Here is a 22,229-nt window from a genome sequence, read left to right as displayed (position 1 = left end):
GGCGAAAGCAGTTGACCAAGTTGCTGGTGAGCGTGGCCAACTGCATTCGCTTTCGGCATGCAGCTCATATCGTCGGAAGGATGGTGTGAGGCCAATTAGATTAGTGTGGAAAAACGTGAATATATTAGGAAAGGGGGGAAACAAGGAAAAAAGGGAACTATAAATCAAAGCTCTAACATGTGTATTTTAATGTCTAACAATACAACAATAGTTGAAAACTAATGATAAAACAATCAGGAGCATGAAATTCAAACTAAAAACAAATAAGGTAACTAGGGAATTGGGCGTAAGGAATTGGTTTTATGATATGTGTGTGTTTGTTTGTTTGTTTTTTTTTTGAGAAAGAAATTTTGAAACCGACCGTCGTACGTACTGTCCGGGGCCAGATGGTGGCCCGACATTGCCAACGGAGAATTGGCTGTACCTTCGGGATCGAGCCGCTTCGCCCGGCGCCCGTGCTTGCTGTTGTTGTGGACGAACATGTTGTCCGAGATGGCCAGCAGCGGCCCGTCCACCGCCACCTGAGTTGCTATCACTACCTGCAATATATGGGTAATTGGAGGGGTACCATGGGGGCAAGTGCACGTGGACGGTCACGGAATTTAAGGAAGGAAAAAATTGGGAAATTTTGGGTGGGGGAAAAGGTATAAAATGGAGAGCAGATTTTTGGGTGAAGTGTGACCATTAGGACGGAGAGGAAAAGAGAGAAACAAAAAGAATATAATTAATTGCATTAAAAGATTATTGAGGCGGCTGGCCTTCCGGAGGAGAGTAAACACGATTTGAACAGTTCCTACTAGACACTAGATCCCTGATCTTTTTGACATTGCTTTTACGTCATTTGTAAATCTATATTTAGATTTGATTTTTTTTTTTTAATTACAACAACCATAATGAACTACATTCTGATCCATATAACACGTGTAAACTTGTACAACAAACGTGACAAATTGAGTTTAATTCGAAAAAAAAAAGATGCGACAAAGTAACAAACCGGCGAACGCAAAACACATGCCATCGTACACAAGCAAAGCAAACATGAAAACAAGAAATCCAAGATGGAGAGAAGACGGACGCAATTTATCACCCGATCGCTTTGGATAGGCTAAATGGTTTTTTTGTTCTCTCCTTCTGTTGCTCCTCATTTCTTTCATTCGTCTTCCCATTTCTCTCCGACGCTGCCGTAAAGTAGGCGGTGACGTTCCGTTGGCATTAGTAACGCGACTGATCATCAGCTTAATTTTATCTTTGCCGTAACTTTCTCGGGGCTGTTTGCTTTTCCCCGGCCATTCTTTTGCTCCCTTGCTCTGTGTGCCAATGAACATGAAATGTGGATTGCATTGGTCGCTCTATTCTTAGCACCTTTAGGAGTTTAGTGCTTCATCACTAATTTCTCCATCGTCATCCGTTTTGGGGAAAAAAGTCCGTGCTCCGTGCAGTGGAGGTAGCAGACATGGACATGGCGCGATCGGAATGCCCCGTGGGGACTGTTAAGTTAGGAACATGGCAGAAGTACAAACTCGATGGTCTGATGCGTTGCAGTTTGTTTCAATGCCATTAGCGTCATTCGTGTGTTACTCTTTCGCTAATCAACTGATACTTTAGTAACTCTACCTGACTCCTGATTGTTCTGAAGGAACTAAGACCTTTCCTAAGTTTAATCTCATTTTTCACCGATAAGAGTGCTCCAGCTATGCCAGACATCCAGCCAGCCTTTCTTTTTGTAAGGTTGGTGATTAATACTCACTTGAAATCGTCGCATATCCCTTGGGTTGCCAGCATTCTTCAGACAGTTTTGGTTGCACTTGAGGAAAAATTTAAGGAAAAATCTGCAAAAAAAGAAGAAGAAGAGATACACGTCGGTTAGAAATAGGTTGATCGTTCCACTTCGTTTGATCTTACGCTCCGAAAAAGATAAAACCCAGGTTGTCACTATGACAACGGGGTCCGGTTAAATACCGTCTGTTTTAAAACCCCCAACGGGCCGACCGAACGGGTGGGTTCCAAAAAGAGTTGTCACGCCTCTTTAGTGACACCCTCGTAAATGAGCAATTAATGTGATCGCTGTTCCCGTTGAATTCCGTCCGTGTGTTAACCGATCACAGTAAAATGGGACAGGTCAAAAAGACCCGGTTCGTTGGAGGAAGCGCGATCAAACGAATAACACTTTGCACGTGCCCGTTACTATGGTAACCTTTGACAGCCTCCTGGGAGGCCTGCTCTCTGCCAGATGGTGGAGATTAAAGGAGGTACACACAAGCTCTCGGGAGGACAGGCTTTTGGAACGCTTCAAGTCACTTCTCTAAAGGCACGCAATTTCGGGAACTAAAGCGCCGTACCCTTGAATATCTTCACTCTCCCGAGAGTTGTCCACGTTCATTTGAAAACCTTTAAATTCCGTTCTACTTCAAAAGCGGCTGCTAGCCAAAAACTGCGTGTTGATTCATTGAGCAACTTGTTGTTACGGCTTCGGTACTACTGCGTACCAGGAATGCCGACAGACGTCGGGACTTTAACCATCGCCCTGGGGATTGGGAAACGGGTACGGGATATGATGGTCGCAATAAATACACTTTATTTGGGTGTTCACACTTTAAAACTGTTGCTGAGCCTGGTACTGGAGGAAGGTTAAGATCTTCATTTGAGGCAGAGTTTGAAGGGGAACTGCTTTGGGATCTACGTACTGCGATGTTTTTTTCTGTGTACATCTTCATATGTTACCTAATGTACCCGACCCGGCTGGAATCCCGGTGTCCCGGTGTGTCAGCTCTCTGTCGAGTGTTCGCGTGTTCTACACAAATCACAACACTTCCCTCCCCGGGGCCACGATCTCGCAAGACCCTAGGCAAACGCACTCTTCCCGGGGTCCTTAATTTATAGAGCAGTTCCTTTTGCGACCGTTGGAAAGATCGACTTCCTTACCGATGGTGGTGCCCGGGGAACCAAGTTCGAACCATGTTTGTGTTGATAATTGCTTGGGACGATTTATTTATTACGCTCAGTGTTTGCCATAATTAACATAAGCACCGACGTTTGAGCCGTTTTGCTGTCGGAAGTCATCACGGACCCGCCGCTGAAGGTACTAGTGTACTTCTGAGCGCTCTATTGAATGTATTGAAGTGAAAAAGATCCAGTTATTGCACAAACTCGAGGTAACGATTTCGGAAAACGGTTTCACTGCAATTTGTCACACTGGGGATGTGCAATAAATCCACTACAACCCGTCTCCGAACGTTTTCCGACACAGTGCACACAGTGACAGTGTGAGAGCACACACAATTTGCATATGGATGCCCGGGGTGTGTGTGTGTGTGCGATAAGTTATGGTTTGCCTAATTATGCAGACCGAACAAAAAAAACGAGGATTTATGCTCTGTTTTTACCTCAGCCTGTAATCCTACTCTATTGCCGACGCTGTAGTACGACGTAATAGTCCGTGTAAAGGCAATTAATTTATGCACACAAAAGTGGAAAAGATACACACACTCAAGGTAAGGTATCGTTTTTACCCACACAAGGACACACCATTTGTCCATAGCCTCTTCAGTAATTATTACACACAATGTCGTACCATTTGGCATTGAGAGAGGCGCGATCTATCTCTGCGGTAACCTAATCCAAAAGCTACCGAACCAAATCCACGACAGATGAGCACACTTTGAACGCATCCGGGCTTTGAACGAAGATGTGTACAAACAAAAAAAAACACACACATTTCGTACTTTTTCGACTCATCTGCCTTCAAGTATCGTACTACAACCGCACGCACAGACAGATACGGTGAAGAGTGCAGTGAACGATCCCACGAAATGTGATACTCGCCCTATTAGCTGCGGGAGAGGGCAGTTGAGTGTAGCAGTGCAGAACACAAAAAAAAACCTGAACGCTCTCAAACTTTCCATCCAAGTAAACAGAGCAAGAGCCTACTGAAGGGGCGTTTAGCGAAACAAGTGTCTGCTTAGTTAGAGCTGTGTGCTTTTCCTCTTGTACTGCTCTGGACTCCTGGGGAGCGTTGGCACCTACAGAAGCAACAAATCGCGATTCCTCCCACCGCCTCCCGTATCAGTCGGTGTGTGTCCGCGTGTGTGTGTGTGTGGTTAGCAGGCACAAACGAGCAAAGGGTCGATAAGTTCCTCTAAGCTACACATGAAAAAAACTGGAACAGGCAGCTCTCAATGTTCCTAACCTAGCGCAAAGTTCGACAGATGTTTGCCAATGGGCAAATCACATATTAAATAGACACTCAGCGGGTAGCCACCGGCGATCCGGGTATCCGGTAAGTTTTCCACCCCTGTTTTACCCTCGTTTCAAAACAACGAGGACCAACCCTCCGACAAACCCTCTTCGTGCGATCGAGTGTGTTCCCTCTTGCTTCGTATGGCACGTAAAATGCATTGAATCCTGTAGTGAAGAGTGCAGTAGGCAGCTTCCGATATCGGTTTCCTATTTTCGCTTGCACCGCTTGCACCGACCCCGGGAGCTGTATAGGAGGTACCACCACCAGAACCAGAAGTTATTAATAAAGGAAAACAGTACAGGAGTAATAAAATATTTACAAAGGAATTGTAATTGAGTTGGTTATTTACAATGGGACTGGGTGAATGATAAATGTCTGCCTAGGCTAGTGAAAATAAGAGAGAGAGAGGGAAGAGGTGGTCCAGTTTTTCAACCCAATCAAAAAAGAAACAGAAACGCGCGTTCGTTCTTCCATCCATCATCATTCGCTTTCATACGTGCGAGGTCCGTGTGCAAGAAGTGTCCTCTTTGGGCAACGTGCAATGTGGGCGCAATGTTTGCTACATCCACCCTCTGCTTCCCGTCGCGGGGCCTGTTCGGGCTAATCAATTACTGACACTTGTACTCGTTGGAAAATCTGTTACGATTTTAGGACGCTCAGCGGGAAAGGGCTGAAACTGAGCCTAATAATGAGTAGCAAGGTCGAGTCGGGTTTCAGGGTTTTGTACATTATAGGGATAGGAGGAGTTGTTTGCTTGTTCAAAGGAGTGCCATGTGGTGCAACCTAACCACAAATGCAAAAGTTTTCAAGTGTTCTTATCGTTTTGTACTTGTGTGAAGCGATAATTGGTAAGATTGTAAACATTTTAGGTGCTGATGTCACTAGAGATAGTCGTTTGTTTTGGTATGTGAGTGGATAAATAGAGCAATGAACGCCTGCTTGACCCATTATCATTTGTTTAAGTTTATCTTTTGTACTTAGCCCAAGTATGCCATGCTTTGCTTTTATTTTTCTGTTTAATATCTTTTGTCCTCTTTTTCCCTTTTCGCCTATTGTATCGCCTTGTTTATAATATTCTGCATTTAATGATTTTTTTTTCTTTTCCTTTTCTATCTTTCATTTTATTGAAAATGTTTCAAGATACTCTCATATAAATAGTTAATTTAAAGAAAGCGAAATTGCATATTTATATTTTATATCTTCTTTCTCTTAGCGGATTTAACGTGTTTTAACACGATTGTTTTCGAATAATGCATGTTGCCTGTAGTAATGTAGCCTTTAAATTTAATTGATATGGATTTTTTACATTCATTATCTAAAAAGTTTGTATTGAACATGTTTGAAAACAGTAAAAGCAACGACAACAACTCTTTTGGGATTCTGTTAAAGTTAGAAATAGAAACAAAGTCTATTTAAATATTTAAACAAGTTGTTTAGAACAAACCATTTACAACATTTTTTATACGTAGTTCAAAAGCGCTCTCGATGTAAGAAAACATTTATTCAACCAGCACAAATCTACCATAATCGTAACCAATCGTAAACCCCTGCACGTTCAACCCTTGTACTTCCAGCGCCAGGGGAAAGCCGGCCACAGGACACACGCACGCAAAGTACAAGGTGGTAATCCTTTCAATTTAAATGTCAAACAGCAAAGGTTTAGCTGCGACATCCAAACACTCGGCGACTGGGGTAGCAAATCAAACCTAAGTTTGTTTGTTTTTTTTTTAATAAAATGGAGTGTATAAAAACATTTACATGGATAATATCATGGGAAAGAGTTTAAAGTGGAAGTTGGTTGGAGTTTTAGAAATGGAATACCGAGAAGAAATAAAACATTTTTATTTGGTCACACTTTTTCTGAGAATGTCCTCTATACTAATGTTCTGATTTAGCATGGTTTTTGGGTTTGGTATAGGTTGACTATTTTCCATTAAAAAAATCACCTCTGCCCATCACTCATACGGCCCCGGCGTCCGGGTAATTGAGAACTGATGTCCTGCCCGGCAGTATGTTAGTTGTACTGTACTGTATGTGCGTGTTCCCCTCTTCTTCTAGCTCCTGCTGAATGCTTCATTAAAAGGGCACAAAGTAAAAAAATAGAACCCAAAGGGAGAAAGAGGACATTAAAAAATCTTCCCACTGGTGACAGAGTAGGGTGCTGAAGGCTCACTGTGGGATGTGTGTTTGTTGTTTTACGTTTCCAGCTTGTATGTTTTATTTGGATCCTCTTTGTTTTTTTTGTTTCGCTCTCTTTTCCCCTATCGTCTCTCTATTTTGAGCTGTTGTTACACCGATGACGTTAATGCTGTTGTTCAGCAGGCGAGGTGATTATTTTCTGCTTTATTTCATGTGCCTTTTTGGTAGTGTACAGCCGTTTTTTGTTGCTCCTGTTGTTGGTCGTTATCTGGAATACATCCCGGTAGGTGCGGATGACACGAGCGGAAGGACTGGTATCATGATGAAGTGAGCCGTGATTGCCCTGCTCCCTCCAAACCGGGTGTCATATATCATCCCGAACATCGGGCCATCGGGAGGTCAGCAAAAGGTGATCCAGCCATTGTGGCCGTTGTTCATTTTATGTAAACTGTGCAGTGACACAGGGATCGGAAAGCTGGCACACCATTTGCGTACCATTTGGGCAGGAAAAGCGTGTTGTCAGTGTACAGTTACAGAAGCGCCACGGAAGGATCGGTCCGGAAAATGGTTGTACAAATCCGCGCTTCCTCGATGTTCTCAAACGGTTCAGACGGTTGTTGTCGAAGGAAACTTCCTGGAAACTACTTGCACTCTTCTCCCATCGCGTGTACTTTTGAGAAGACGGGAACACGTCTTCACCATCCCGGGGTCCCAGTTTCCCATCCCACGGGACCATTCTTCGCGAACAAATTGCGGTGTCCTTTTACAGTACACGACAACACTTCGAAGAATGCACCGTGCGAGAAGGTTTCTTGGTCCTTCGAACACGATCCAGATGTTTCGCGGGAGGCGTTACGTCAACACAGCGGAGGCAACAGTTTTGACACTTTTGACAATGCCTTCCCGCTGGAAAGCGCGTTTCCCGGACGACAGCCTTATGGCTTCCTGGTGTGGTTTTGAAAGGTTTCAGTTGTTTCCATTTTTTGTGTACGTTTCGTTAGCTATCCGCACCAGTAGCTTGCGCCAACCACAAACTGGTTGACGCGTTTCAAGTGGTTTCAATTATCCCGATCAGGGCGCTCAAGTGGGCACTTCAATTATACACACTAAACAGAGGGATAATCGTTACAATTGGATGGCGTTACAAGCAAACCTCTTGAATTGCTTGAAGCGAACAAAAAATTTTTCATTGTAAATCGCATTTAAAGGCTCAATCCATTTGAACTGACAGATTTCATCCCTTCTGATGCATCGGGTGCATTCGGGCCGGAAGAGGACAGATTGTAAAGTGTCAATTCACTCAGCGTGCGAGTTACACGCGTGTTTGCATTTGATTAATTGAGTGATTGTTGGATAAGTTTGTTCTGTTGGTTGGTTGTTTCTGTTTCCGATTTACCGGTTCGTTTCCACTGGCCTCGGCGTGACTGATGAGCTCAAACATGCCACTCGAACAAGTCACAACATATGTCGCGATTGTACTGTACCCCTGTACTCGGGAGAATGATACATGATTCATCATATCCTAGGAAAGTAACGCAATGATTGATAACAAAATAAAATGTGTTATTACATTTTTTAGTTCATAAATTGCGCACGTCCAAGTACCACAATCACACCACAAAAAACAGTAACGAAAAAATTGGAAATGTGCTTCCAATCAATGATCAGGAAGCTATTATTAGTTCCTAAACGATGACTGGATATCCGGCCTAATAAAAGCAACATAAACCAATTGCACCTAGCAACATTCTCCTGCTCTTCATTACGCTTTTTTCCTCCGTGATTTCCTCGCTCTGTTCCGAATGATAAGCCGCAGTAGCAACCGCGACGGTTTAACCTGCTGGTGCTTTTAATATCTTGGAAAGCAGCGCGTCCAAGAAAGAACAAAAAACCCTCAATCCTCTCTGTAAACCAATAGCGCCCAACCAAATCATTGCACGTGTACCAAGCTAACCACTCCTTCCTGCTTGTTTCACTAGCCACATAATCTTATCAATGAATCTAATTTACTTTCGGTTTCTGTTGTTTCGCCATACTCCCCATCGTTCGTTGTCGCTGGTCACACGCCACATTTCCTGCAGCCTGCACCGTATCTGTATCCCGTATCTAAAGCACGAAAGGTTGCGGCAGGATATAATCTCCGCGTTTTTTTTGCTGCTTCCTACGTTCAACAGTGTTCTTTTTTTGCGGTTGTTGCTGTTGCATGAGTGTTCGTCCTGATTTGCGGGAGGCTGGGTGGCGTTGTGTTCCATCCATAATCCTCTTATCGCGGGAAGCTTCCCGTAGCTTCCCGTGCCCCGTGTTGTTGGCGTTGTCAAGATGGAAATGGAACGGAAGAAATATGGTATTTTCTACTTCTTAGCTACTGTTTCTATGGATATTAGCTACAGGAAGGTCTATCTTGATGGTGAGATGACGAAAAGGACAAAAGCATGGATGGAACCGTAAGGGAATGATTGAAATTAACTGTGAAAATCAATCCCACAAATCAGTCGTCAGATGTAAACAATACTTTTCTTCGATTGTTGACATTAGTCATACAAATGTTGATGTTCCAATGGGTTGCAATTGCCATCTTCGTCATATCTGACTTTAATATTATGAAGCATTCCTCAATTCGCAGAACCTTAAAGAATTATCGAAAGGTATTCATGCCACTGTAGCCGGTCTCGTAGTACAGTCGTCAACTCGTACGACTTAACAACATGCCCGTCATGGGTTCGATCCCCAAACCGACCGTGCCGCCATACGTAGGACTGACTATCCTGCTATGGGGGGGGAATCAATTAGTCACTGAAAGCCAAGCCCACAAGTGGGTACAGGCAGGCCTTGACCGACATCGGTTGTTGAGCCAAAGAAGAAGAAGAAGAAGATTCATGCCACTAATTCTAGGATCTTTGAATTCAAAGACTCATTCTTGGGAGTTACGAGCTTTAACCCAGTGTCTTTGCAATTAAACGTGAAATGTGCTTCGAAGATGCTCACTAAAGTGAAAAACATTCTAGTTCCCATTTCGTTGTGCCATTTTAAAACTCCAGACACCCTTGTTTTAACGGGACATTGAGCAATGAGTTTGCAAAACTGGATCACTTGACCACTTCGAACACACCAATACCAACCATCATTGCAACAGTAACAGCAACGCAACCAATACACACCAACTACCCCGGTCCAACTGCCCTGGCAAGTGCCCCATCCATTTCAAACAATACCCGAATGTTCGCCATCTCATCGGACACCCCATTAAAAACGCACCCCGCCATCAAAACTGGGGCTGCGAAGAGCCGCGGGAGAACGAACGTGAAGAAAGCGAAAGCGTGTCGAGGGTGAAATTGGTTGAGATTTTTGTCCCTATACGCGCTCTTCTTTCAATATCTTGCCGAACCGACCATTTGACCGCGTTGGTGTTGAAAGAGAGGACGAAGTCCCCAATACTGGTAGCGAATTCTTTGTTATGGTTCTTGACTTTTCCTTTCCACCTTGTTGGGGGGGTTGATTTCTTGCAAAAAAAAAGGGAAAAAGATGCGTAGGCCGTTACAACACACATACACAAACATCGATGCGTGCCGTTCTTCCCCTTGGTTTGTTTGTATTTTTTTTAGGTTTTTTTGTATGCGTGTGTGTGTGTGCGTTTGGTTTGCCGATCTTAGTAGCCGGCATTTTCTTCACACCAATTCAGCTTGCTTCCGGGCTGACTTTCAAGAAGCATTCGCCATCCTTACCGAGACTGTATTGCACTGTTTCGGCGCGAACCGAGCGGCTTGGGAGCGCATGTCCGCCGGCACCGCAAGGAAACATCGATGAGCAAACAGAACAGGACGGTAGACGGCAGACGGTTTGGGATTTCCGATCCCCGAACCATGCTGCTGGGACTTTAGGACCGTCGGAAATGGTTTGTTTTTATCGGTTTTGCTTAGCGTTGGCGTGTTCGTTTACAGCACGAAGATGTGTGTGCCCCAGGAAGGGAACCACTACACTGATGTTTGAGGATGTGCCCTTCACGCACTTACGCACCAACATCGACGCAACAAGAAACATGGAGGCGTAAGGCGTAAAGCTGGCAAGACGTCATTTCTGCTGCCACGGGAAGCGGGAACAGCTGGTTGGGAGGGTGTTGGGATGAGCGGCCGATGAGCGTTGTTTGTCAGCAAGATGCGTGTACACGTTTCCGGTCCAAGGTACAGGAGCCGGCAGAAAGGTGGTGCGTCCTTTGCGGATGCAGTTCCTTCTAGCACGCACATCAGTCTGACTTGATTCCGGTCGCGTTTTGCTGTTACCGTCACATGCTCCTCAAACGCTTCATAGCCCATCTAACAATGGTGATGATAAAACCTTTTTGCGTACATGCAAACATCACACGCCGTTCTTTTCTTTTTGAGTTTCCTTAAGGAGCTCAATTCGCAGGCAGGTCGTTGGTCGTTAGTTTTTATAGGGTGAAATGTACAGTGTTTTGCTGCCGTCGTTGATGTTATCGTTGTTATGTTTCACTTTCGACCGGCGTGTGCTGATGAGTTCCGAGTTGTTGAAGCAGAGCAAATGCTTACGCGTTTATTAGCTCAAGTGTGACGGTGCGTTGGCTACAACTCGTGTTTTGTGTGTCTGGTGGAAATGCTTCAACCAGTTTGAAGGTTACCTTTTGTGAATGAGGTAGATTAAAGTAGGTTGATGTTTCGAGATGATGAGATGTTTAAAATGAGTTGAAACATTTAAAGGCCATGCATTGAACCCAAAAGCAAAACACTCAGTATGTTTAGTTTTCATATTTTAGTTTATACAAATTTTATCTCAGTTTTCTTATTGACTAATTGACATTTCGTTATTTTATCCTTTCTTAATTTGTTGCTTTTAAAATAGCATTATTAGTAATTATTTTTAATTGATTTCAAGTTATACAATAATGAGTTGTGTATTCTGAATCATGTTGAAGTGTGCGATTTTTTTTGTCTTTTACAATATTTTCCAGAGCTATACATTAGCAAAGCTTATGTATAAAAACCCAAATATGAACATTATACACAAAAAAGATACCTAATATGAAATATATTCAATCGTATTATTAAGTAATTCTTATATTTCCTTGTGACTAACCAATAACACACGTTTGAAGAATCAATTTTGTGATGTTTTTATAGAATAATTACAGCAAATTGTTTGATTTTACATACAATTTCGAAAAAAATACAAAAAAAATAAAAAGGTTAAACCCAACCAAAAATCAATCGCCCCAGGAGCTTCACTTTCGTTTGCCGATTTCACAAACCAGCGCCCAGCCTTATGGGGCGCAACCATTCAAGTTGTGGAGAAAATAGAATTAAAGCCATTCTTTCCCGCCCCGTAAAGCACGCGCCGTGCCACTGAAGCGGCACAACATTTGGCCTCGGCGTGTCCGGCGTTTGTTTTTATCTACCGAAGAGCAAACGGGGCAACTGTGCACAAATGTGCCAAAAGGTGATGGCAAATCGCCGCATTGTAATGGGCGGCGCGGGCACGCAGCTCCCTTTTTCTTGAAAACGTACTAACACACACAGACATAGAGACATTTGGAGGAAAAGGGTGAAAACGTCACGCACTGTCGCACACACTTCTCGGCCAATGCTTAGAGCATTCAGGGGCGCTTTTTTCCTTTCCTTCTCGACCGTTGTCCAAGAAGATGATGATGGTGATAGTGATGGTGTATGTTGCCTTACACACTTACTCCCATTTCTTGGTGATGTTTTCTTGCGTGTGTTTTTTTTGTTTTTCTTCGGTAGTTTACGTCTGTACAACCCTCATCGTTATCGTCTTTGTCGTTGTGTTTTGGAATCGGATTCCCTCCCGCTATCTCCCTCCCTTCATCGTTTAGTGGGATCGTTTTTTTTGTTTGCCACTGTTCTAAACCATACAACAAAACCTACCAATGCATGTGTGTGTGTAGGGGGCATGGCGTCTTAAAGTAACAACCGAGCGGGAGAGGGATAGAAGTACGACCATAAAATGGACGAACGCGCACTTCAAGAAGCAAGGAGGAGGAGGAGTAGGAGGCTGAACGAGGAGGGTTGGGGAGCAGTAAAAACATACCATTTTTACCAATACGCACAGCCACCAGCGCTTGGTGATGGTGTGGGAAGCGCAAGGATCAGCAAATAAAATCAAATAACAACAGGCGCACCAACACCACCAAAAGCAAGTGTTTCTCTAGGCCCCCCTCCCTATGGGATGGGTGACAGGGGGATGGGTTAAGAAAGGGAAAAGGAAAAGGAAGAAAAAGGAATCCAAAGACCCCGTTTTTCCCCGTCCCGGGAAGCAAAAAAAGGGGCCCGAAATCTTTTGTTTCCTACAACTTTATGGCTTTAAATCTTGACCTTTTTTAACGCTTCCGCTCCGACATTCCACCCGCTCGACGCCACCCCTCTGTTGGGTGGTCGTCTTTTACAAGAGGCTTCTCCGGGGTTTTTTCGGGTACCCTTCCTTCTTCCCCACAGCGAAAAATGGGCAACTTTAACAATCGGGCAGCATAAAAACAAACAACATTAAGTACGGTGCGGTGGAATGGTGGAGTGGCGCCGAGGAACAAATCAATATGATTGCTGAAATGGCCGGCCCCGGAGCACCGTCACCGTCATCGGTATCATTATCGTCAGCATCACCATCATCGTCGAAACGAGTGGGCAATGAAGCGGGAAGCGGTTCGATTTCTGCCGGACCCGAAACTGCTTTAACTGCGTGTGCACACGGGAATTGGTGTTCACCCAATTTTTATTAGCCCGAATAGAATATTTTGTGGTAATTTTTTGAGCTATTTATGTATTTATAGTGCTTTGACGTTGAAAAAACTCATTCGTTCATTTGCAAAATAATTGTTACTCACTCACAACGCAATCCTGTTGCATTCCTATTACCCAACTGTTCCCGGATAATAATAAGCACGTGACCGATGGTAAGCCAGCTCATCCGAAAATCTGTTCCGGCTCCACGGCAACGCTCTCGAAAAGACGTTCCCCCACTCTCTCTCTCTCTCCAGCCAAAAAGCCCCATATCATCCTCAACCACCACCCACCGGTCGGTAGACGGGATAAATTAAATGAAATTAAATTTATTTCATCGTCTTACTTACGCACCGTTACCTGCCTTTGGATCGTTGGAAGGAAAAGGAAACAGATCCCTGCACAGGCTCAGGCTTATCCGATTTTACTTCCCCTCCTGCTCCTCCCGCGACTCGAACCATCGGGGGAAACCATGATGCGGAAGTATTCGAGAAAACGCCAACCGAGCAGCGGCGAGAAAGAGACCGAAACAGCACACGACAGTAGGGAGTGAACGACCAAGCGTCTCCATCGCTTCTTGTTAAAGCTGCCCCTCCCAGCCGACCATCGCCCCATCGGACACGAAAAACGATGGATGGCAACGAAGACATGATACGGCGTGTTTCGCTTATTATTGCTACTTTTTTGCCTCGCTTCTTCTATCCTCCTCCGCTCCTCTTTAGGAAGAACCAACACCCAGTAACTACCGCACACCGGGAACTCGGGAATCATGAAATCATAAAGTAAATCGCCTTATGGGCGATTTATTTTATTTCTTCACTACCGTCGTCGCCGTACTTCACGGCTGCTGCGGTAGCTTGGTGCTTTGGGAAGGTAAATTTTGCTTGGCTTGTCGCCGCTTTTGGTGTTCCCTTTTATTGGATGGCCTTGTCCTGCGCATAGGGGGAGTTCACGTTCACGATACCGTGTGTTTGTCGTGTTCATTGTTTGTTTACATCGAGACGTGTTCATGTTGAGCAAAACTGGAAGGCTGGAAAAATGGAGGAAAGTTTGTAGCAGCACTGTAGAGAGTTGTAATGAACGCATGGTACGGTTGAGTAAGTGCGTTGGTCACCCCAGAGATGATGTTTGTATGGCGCTGCTTATTGTACGTTTCTTAGAAAGGACATTTTGACAGTCTATGTTTAGGTACTATGGTCCCAGGACGAACTAGCTATATATTTTTTCTCTGTATTTTATCTTTTTTTTTCAATATGTTGAATCTTGTAACCTCATTGCTATACCTTAGTTTAATGCCAATAAATAAATAAATTTTAAAATGTCACAACAATAAAAGGCAGAAACTGCTTTTGGTGATTCAATTGTTTGATGGCATTTAACACGTGCAAAGCAAATATATTTTTACATAAAATGATAAAAACTATCATGGAATACAGACTGTAATAATAAAGCGGTTTCCGATTAATGCAAATTTGAACCAATACAAATATAATAAAGGTTATTTGAAAATGTCATAAATAAATCATGAGATCATAATAAACTACTAATGTTTATGATGGTAGTATTTTATCAATCGATCGATCATTTTATTTTGTATACGCATACAACATTAATATTGGATTTAGTATTTTGTCTATTTATATGTAAAAGTATACAATTCATTAATGTGAAATGAGCTTTTAACGTGGATTCAATAATATAAAATGAAAAAATTTCAACGCACAATGTCAAGAATAGCTCAAAAACAATAAAATTTAAAATAGAATACTATTATTACATCAGCTAGAGATTGTAATATTTAAGGGTTTTCCCCTCGCTGACCCGTTACCATGCCATTCTCTAAACCTTCACTTTCTTATCCTTTTTCTAATACCATTTCCTTCTGCTTGATGATGTACCAATCACTTTCCTTGTGCGATTGCATCCTTGCTGTCGTTGCTCTGTGTCCCTGGGGGACACAGTGCAGACAGCAGGACCCGTACTCTCACACACACACACACACACCGACACCGACAAACGCCTCCGGCATTGTGTCATCTGCCCGGAAGGAACGCTCCCATACAAACCGAACTGAAGAGCCAATAGAAACAAAAAAAGAAAAGTAGCGACAAATCTTCTACCCAGCGATACACATCGCCAGCGCACCGGATGGACACTCGGTGCCGGTTGGCCGGAATTAATTAGTCGTGATTTACTGACAAAATGGTCCCCAAGGATGCGCCAATTGAGGCAGGAGTCCCACCAAAACGGAAAAGCGTGAAGCAGCACGACCAAGACCAAGCGCAATCGTTTACGAAACAAAACCAAAAAAAAAAAAAAATCCATCCTTCCGCATCGGCATTTTGCGTTTGCGATGATGATGATGATGGTGGTGAAGTTCAGCCAAAAGCTGAATTTCCCCGAAACTCGCACCAAAGTCTCGGTGATGCTATTTTCTGCTTGCACGTTGAAGCACGGGAAAAATGCACCCGTGTGCATGGCGATTAATCTTCTGTTCTGTTCTGTTGCAATCCCTCACGGGAGCTCCCGCTGCTTGAAGGTTGTGCTCGTATGCACTTTTTCAGTTCAGGTAGTTAAAGGGAGAGTGTAGTAGCAAAACAAGCAAAAACGTGTGTTTAATAGACAAGCGAAAAAAATTGGGACAAATTACAGTGCCATTGTGCAATCGATCTTGGCTCGATTTTATGTTCTTTTTTTTCACGAGGAAAAGATAACAGCTCAGATTATTAACAGAGCTGTTTTTCATTGATGAAGAGACTATTAGGTTCTCTCTCTCTCTCTCTCTCTCTCTCTCTCTCTCTCTGACACCTTTTACATTTAAAATCAACATTTTAAAGCAAAAATAGGTGAAACGCTCTATATAAATGTCGTCTGGTCGCCACCATTTTGACCGATACAAGCAGCGCCATTTTCACCCTTTTGCTGTACCACACTCTAGGCCATTTTGAAACGTCCCGCGCACACTTCTCATATGAATGCATCTCTCACACTCACCACCCTTGTGTCCACCGATACGCATACACATCAGACAAACGCACACCCACACAAGATAAGATTCACTTGCAAACGGCCACCCCTCCGGATTTGGATGTTTTCGGCGTGTGCAATTTGTGTGTCGGAGTAAAAAAAAAGAGGAAAGAAGTACACACACTGCTCAATGTTTCCCCCTTTTTGAACACAAAACTCAACACATTTTGCACAATCCATTACAAGCAATTGGGTGGGGATGGGTGGGAGGGAATGAAAAAGCGGATGTTGCGCCGTATTGATGGCAGCGAGTTTTTGATGCGTTGCGTAGGCAAAGAGGACATCACACTTTGGTTGGATAGTTTCCGGGCGTGTTTCCGGAGGGTGGATATGCCTGTCAAAATTCGCATCCCTATGCTAGCCATCCGCCCGTTTGAGTTTACTTTCTCTACTAGTGTGTTTTTTTTTCTCTTTCTGTTTGTTTTCATTTGTTTCTTTGGGTTTGTTTCGCTACTCGGTTTATAGTGTGAGGAAATTCTAGGGCTACGCACCATAAACGCATACAATAGTATCGTCTGCACTGGTAACCGACGCGAGGGAGTCGGTATTTGGGCTATGTTTTCTTATCGGTCAACATGCCCTGCGTCACATCTTGGAACGGAGGAGCATTTTGTTTTACAACGAGGATGCCAACCGGGCAAGATAAACGAAACATTTTACTGTGTAGTCGGTTTTTCTATCCCTTTTTTTCTTTACTATTCCAATAAAACTATGAATGTTTGTTGGTCGAACAAAAAAAGGGGACCTGAAGTCCAAAGCATCCATAACCTATCGATTTTTGACGCACCTGGCCGTTCGCTTGGAAGCTGGCTTGTTCAATGAAAGGATTTACTGCTGATTTGCTTTTGTTTTTATACGTGCGTTTTGATGAGATTTTATACTCTAGGAGAGAGAGAGAAGGAAAACACAAAAAGAGGGCAAACAACATCATCAAGAACCAAGAAAAAAGGGTATTTTACATCCCTTTTCGCGTTCGAAAACAACTTTGTATTTCTTTTGCATTTCTTCTCCGACACGGTTTTGGGTGTTTGCTGTTAAATTTTATGGTACGCTTATCGTTACGTATCGTTGAATTTTGTGATCATCGTTTGTTTATCGGGGATTTTTATTTTGTTATTTTATTTGCTCTTCATTGTCTTGTTAATCCAACGTTCCGACGAGCAAAGAGTGATTAAAAATGTATTCCAAATTAAAAATCACTTTTGTAACTTACATCACCGAATAAAAAGGTCTAACAAACGGTGAGCATTATTTGGGGGGTGGTCTCGGTGTGCCAGGGTGACGGTGGCTTTGATTATCAATTTCATTTTAACTTCCGATTCTAAATTATAGTCCAATCGGTTCCATTACATCGCTTGATGTGCGCAGCGATGATGCTCGTGCCTGTCTGTTCCTTACACGCGAAAGCCATCGTAAAAGGGACGACATCGAAGCGCCCAGTCAAGCACCAACGAGCGTGCGAGTTAGTTAAATGTTACGATTAAATTATGCATACCCGTCCCGACGAAGTCAGACCGATTATGTAACACATGCACACACACACACGCGCGAGTTTGGTTGTCACTTTGTTCGCGTCCCGTTTGCATGACGTGACCATGTCACGCCACTCCGCCACAGCACGAAGAAGCAATTGACCAGGACCGAGTTGAAGCGGAAGGTAGTGGCGCAACGAGGAAAGGATACATATTGTCCATTTACATAGGAGAAGGTAGCAAATACACACACACATACGAGGAAAAAATCCTCTACCACACACATATTAGCTGTTGTATGAAATGGTCAATGGGATGTGGTGCATTAGGAAAATTAAAAAAGAGACTCCCCTCTTCTAGGCACACATACACACACACGCCATACACTGGCAGACAGACTGTTGAGAAGAGTCTAAGAAACCCCAAAGATCACGAAAGGAAACCGCACTGGTTACGTACGTAAATTAAAGTGATGGTAAACGAACGAACGAACATCTAGAGGCCTTTCTGGGATGGAGGTTACTTTCCAGGAGTTACAAGCGTTACGTGCGTTACATGTGATCCACTGTAACAAAGTACTTTGATGCAGTGATCTTCAATCAATTTAAATGGTGTTCTTTTTTAAATATTCACGAATACGCAAGAAGGCTAGGTTTGCCTGCTTGACATTAAAGAGATACCTATCAGCAATCGGTAAATTCATTTCTAACGCAATCAGATTTGACAATTGTGACAATCCGGTTGCGGGAACACTGATAACTTTTGAATGTTTTTCTTTTTCGTTCCTACTTCCAGACAAAAAAGATGAACCAGCTCACCCTTTCCAAACAGTCGATATGGAGAACGGTGTCCATTTGCATGTTTATTGCAAAATATTGCCGACGACGTGTTACCGCTCAGGCGTCTTCCATGGAACCGTGTAAACCATTCCTGGCCCCTTTTATGCCCGAAAAAGCGTCCAGCAGCGGACGTACACATTGCTTACCAATCGAGAGCTGTGACAGCTTAAATTTTGCTCCACCAAGCTTCTTTTGCAAGTGGTGGGCTTGTGAGAAGAGGGCTGAGGATGCGAAATTTTATTGTCTGCACCCGAAGGCCCTTTCGTAGGCGGCAGGCTAGAACGTTGACTAAGGGGACTCACATATACATATGCGCTTCCGACAGGCCGACAGAGAGTCAGAGGACAGCTGTCATCCATCATATAATCCTCTTGCTCCCTCTTGCCTCCTATTCTCTCACTCTCTTTCCCTTTCGTCTATCCGTTCCCATCCGTATCAGTGGACGTGCGATCTCAGAATCACCTCGGTCCTTTCCAAACGGCAGCCCATTCCTAGCAGTGCGGCAACCTACCCTAGCCAGCATGTCCAAACCGATCCGCCCGAGGCAAATTTATCGCAATGGCAAAAATTTAATAGTATCGAATTTACATATTTTCCGAAATTGACTTGAGGCGCTTCATTCGGCGTAGGTTGTTCCGTTGTGTTCGTCCGCTGTGTGCGCTCGTTTGCGTACGGAATGGGTAACCACAGCTTCTCGATTGCGACTGTGGCTACGGCCGAAAAGGACGACCCGCACTGCAAACGCCAAGCCCTAAAGTAACATTGTGCGAAGCTGCAGTTGTGGAATTGCGTTATCATCATCAGACTGTGCAATGTGCAATTGCAGCGCCCATTTGTTCTGGACCCACTATCTAAGCCTTGGGTAAAAAATCGATCCAAAAGCATAACAGGAACAGCAAGCCAAAGCCACGCCACCCGTGTATCGCTCGATCGATTTCGAGACCACAAGAATGCAAATGAACGACGCTTCTAATGGGCAGGAATACAATTTTCTAGCCTTCCTGGAAGATATTAACTGCCGTGTCCTATTTCTGTTGTCCACTAATTATCTTCCCCGGGCAGGTTACAGGGACGCGTAGTAACCTTCCCTGATTAGTTCCAATGAACCATTCACTCATCCATGATAATAAATCGACCATCATCCCATCCCAAACAAAAGCCGGGAAAGAAACACACAATCTTCCCTTCCCCCCGAAAAAAAAAAACATATGACGACCACTCAAAACATGTGAACAACATCATGCGTGTAAGGTTAGCGGCTGCTCTGCAAGCGCTAATTGTGCTCGCGTGTCGCTCCGTTACGCATACGCTACACCACATTAGCTGAGGCTCTTCCGCTGATTGATCAGCGTTGAAGTGCGTGAAGGGTCGGTGAGCCGGGAGAGCAATAGTACTTACGAAACACACACACGCGTGCGCGTTTCCTCTCGATAATTGGAACGTCCAAAAGGGAGGCCGTTGGAATCACTTACCTGTAACGATCGGAAGGAAAGAGAAAGTGTATTAGTATTACAAGCCATGCGAGTGTGTGCGTGCGCTATTAAGCAGATGAGGTGAAAATTTGGGGCTAGCAGACAAGATTGAATGTACAGTTTACGAGCCGGGCTTAATAGCTTTCAGACGCGTCATAGACGACGTCCATATCGTGTTACCTAATGACATCAGGAACACATGATTAGGAGATACAGTAGCTAGGCCTCACATGTGTGCTTGTATGAAGACATGGGACATTACTTAAAGATGTACTAGCCAACCCTGATTGCAATTAAAATTGTTTACGTAACCTTTGCAAGACGTTAGTTAAGTTGTCCGTGTCCGGCGATAATTAAGATCACAACCGTTTAATGAGCCCGTTGGAGCAGTGACACTTTTTCAATAAATTCCCCAGATCCTTAGCTCTAATCAGGCACCATCAGACATGTCAATCTACGTGGACCCACTCTACTGCCCTACCACACTACTGGTAAGGTGTGAAAATGTCAAAAATTCTTCCAACTACCACACACGGAGCACAACCGTGCCTTCCACGAGTGTGTCATAAATCCACTGACACTCCCATTTTAGTGCGTTCCAATTAATCCAACCCTTTACGTTCAGCGCTCGGTTTACCGCGCTAGTGCTTTAACCACAAACTAGGAGATTGTTTACGGTTCAAGCGACGGACGTTTCTTGTCCGACGACTCCACGAAAGGCTAACGTCCAAAAATGGAGATCCCTTTCTTGCACCGTGTATGTACCAACTGTTGTTGTTGTACGCAGCACAAAGTACCCCTTCGGCTACACCTTCGAATGTCCTGGGGCGCTGCTTGGTCAAAACTCACGCTTACGACCCACCCTAACGTGGTGCATGATATCGATCAATTTTAATTGCTTGATTAAATAATGCTTAATTTAATTGCCTGCCCTCTGTATCCTGGAAGGTACCTACGGGTGCAGTATAGAGCATTCCGTACCGACAGTGAAGGCAAACAAACCAACAACAGAAAAAAAGTGCGTCCAATCACGCATCCACAGTTTATGAATTTTCATTCCACCAGCTGACGAACTTGATTTTTGGGCTGGGTAAGATTTTCGGAGCGACGTTTCGTGCGTTACTATGTTGCTCCCGTCTGCACTGTCCCCATGCCCTCGAGACAAGCAGATCATAAATCATACACACTTGCGTCGGGTCCACGAGGCCAGGTTTGCTAACTTTCAACCCATTTATGGTGAAGCCAGCCGAAGAGAATGGGCTGTTGTTGTACCGATTTGGTGCGGAACTGAAAGGGAACCTCGGGAAGCGCCGAGCGCGACGAACCGTCCGCCCAAGTGGAATCATCACAGTTATGACAACACAGTCTGACAGTAAAAGACATTCCAGTGATGAGGTTGGTGAGTTTTTTTGTTGTTGTGCGTATGCGTATGGGTTCGTTCTGTCGTATTCGTTCTCGAACCCGCTGCATTCCGTACGACGCAAGCAGTTCTTGAGGAAGAGATGGCTCCACGAGTATGGATTCACTAGATGGAATCAATCTTATTAAAGTTTATTTGATTGTTTCTGCTCACTATGTTCAATGGTTTCCGATATCGGTGGATCCGTATAAAAGGCGATGAAATAGCCTCCCTAACAGAAGGCATGATACCCAGTCAGTTATGATTTTGCGATTCTCATAATCATCCCAAGAATTTTGTTGCATTCAGCAGCTCCAGTACACCAAAACTTTGACGAAAGTGTCCAACTTCACTACATATCAGGTCTTTGCGTCTAGGTTAGGGGGATATATGTAGCCTCCGCTTGGATAGGCCGCCAAGAGCCAAAGCCCTAGGACCTAAGGAGCTTACCGGACACGCTTGTGATGAAATATTTATGAGTTCCTGTATCATAAAAGGAAGCTTTTCGTGCCTTGCGTAAGTGGTGCTTTGTTCGCCACCTCTTGGCAGGTTGTGTGTTGTTGGGGACACTCTAGCAAGAATTTGTCTAAAATGGTACACTCGTTAGAGAGATCACCGGGCTTACGGCAGCAGCGGTTGGAAGACCGCACGGGAGGTTGGACACCATTAAAATACAATCGAAATGCTCCAGCACGAGCAGATCGTCAACGTATTCGGGATCCCGTCTTGCTTCCCCCTCACCGCACGGACATCCATAGCGACCAGCACTTGGGATGTCTTCTTTCGTCGTGTGCTCCGTCCTGCACAAAGCAACAACTCTGGGAGGCGAAAAAGCCGGCATTACCTTTTTCCGATTGGCTACAAATTAAGTGAGTGATGTCGCGCAGATGCCATGTGCGTT

General features: G+C 44.2%; 1 protein-coding gene across 5 annotated transcripts in view; it reads right to left on the bottom strand.

The window, feature by feature from the left end:
* Positions 1–22,229, bottom strand: part of LOC1278255 (transcription factor collier) — a 54,298-nt gene that overhangs the window by 3,287 nt on the left and 28,782 nt on the right. For 2 of the 5 annotated variants that reach the window (XR_009766137.1, XM_061658236.1), the window contains exons 7-8: positions 1,748–1,829; positions 362–542 (exon numbers count right to left, since the gene is read on the bottom strand). Coding sequence is in view for 4 of the 5 variants with exons in the window: in XM_061658236.1 (XP_061514220.1) it covers positions 362–542; positions 1,748–1,829 (263 nt within the window). In the remaining variant the exon portion in view is untranslated. The remainder of the gene's footprint in view (positions 1–361; positions 543–1,747; positions 1,830–22,229) is intronic. The other 3 variants (XM_061658238.1, XM_061658237.1, XM_061658239.1) reach the window with 3 other exon arrangements.

The sequence above is a fragment of the Anopheles gambiae genome, chromosome 3 (assembly GCF_943734735.2).
Source record: "Anopheles gambiae chromosome 3, idAnoGambNW_F1_1, whole genome shotgun sequence".
NCBI classification, from domain to species: Eukaryota; Metazoa; Arthropoda; class Insecta; order Diptera; family Culicidae; genus Anopheles; species Anopheles gambiae.
The sequence above is the reverse complement of the archived record's forward strand: the minus strand, read 5'-3'. Positions and strand labels throughout refer to the sequence as shown.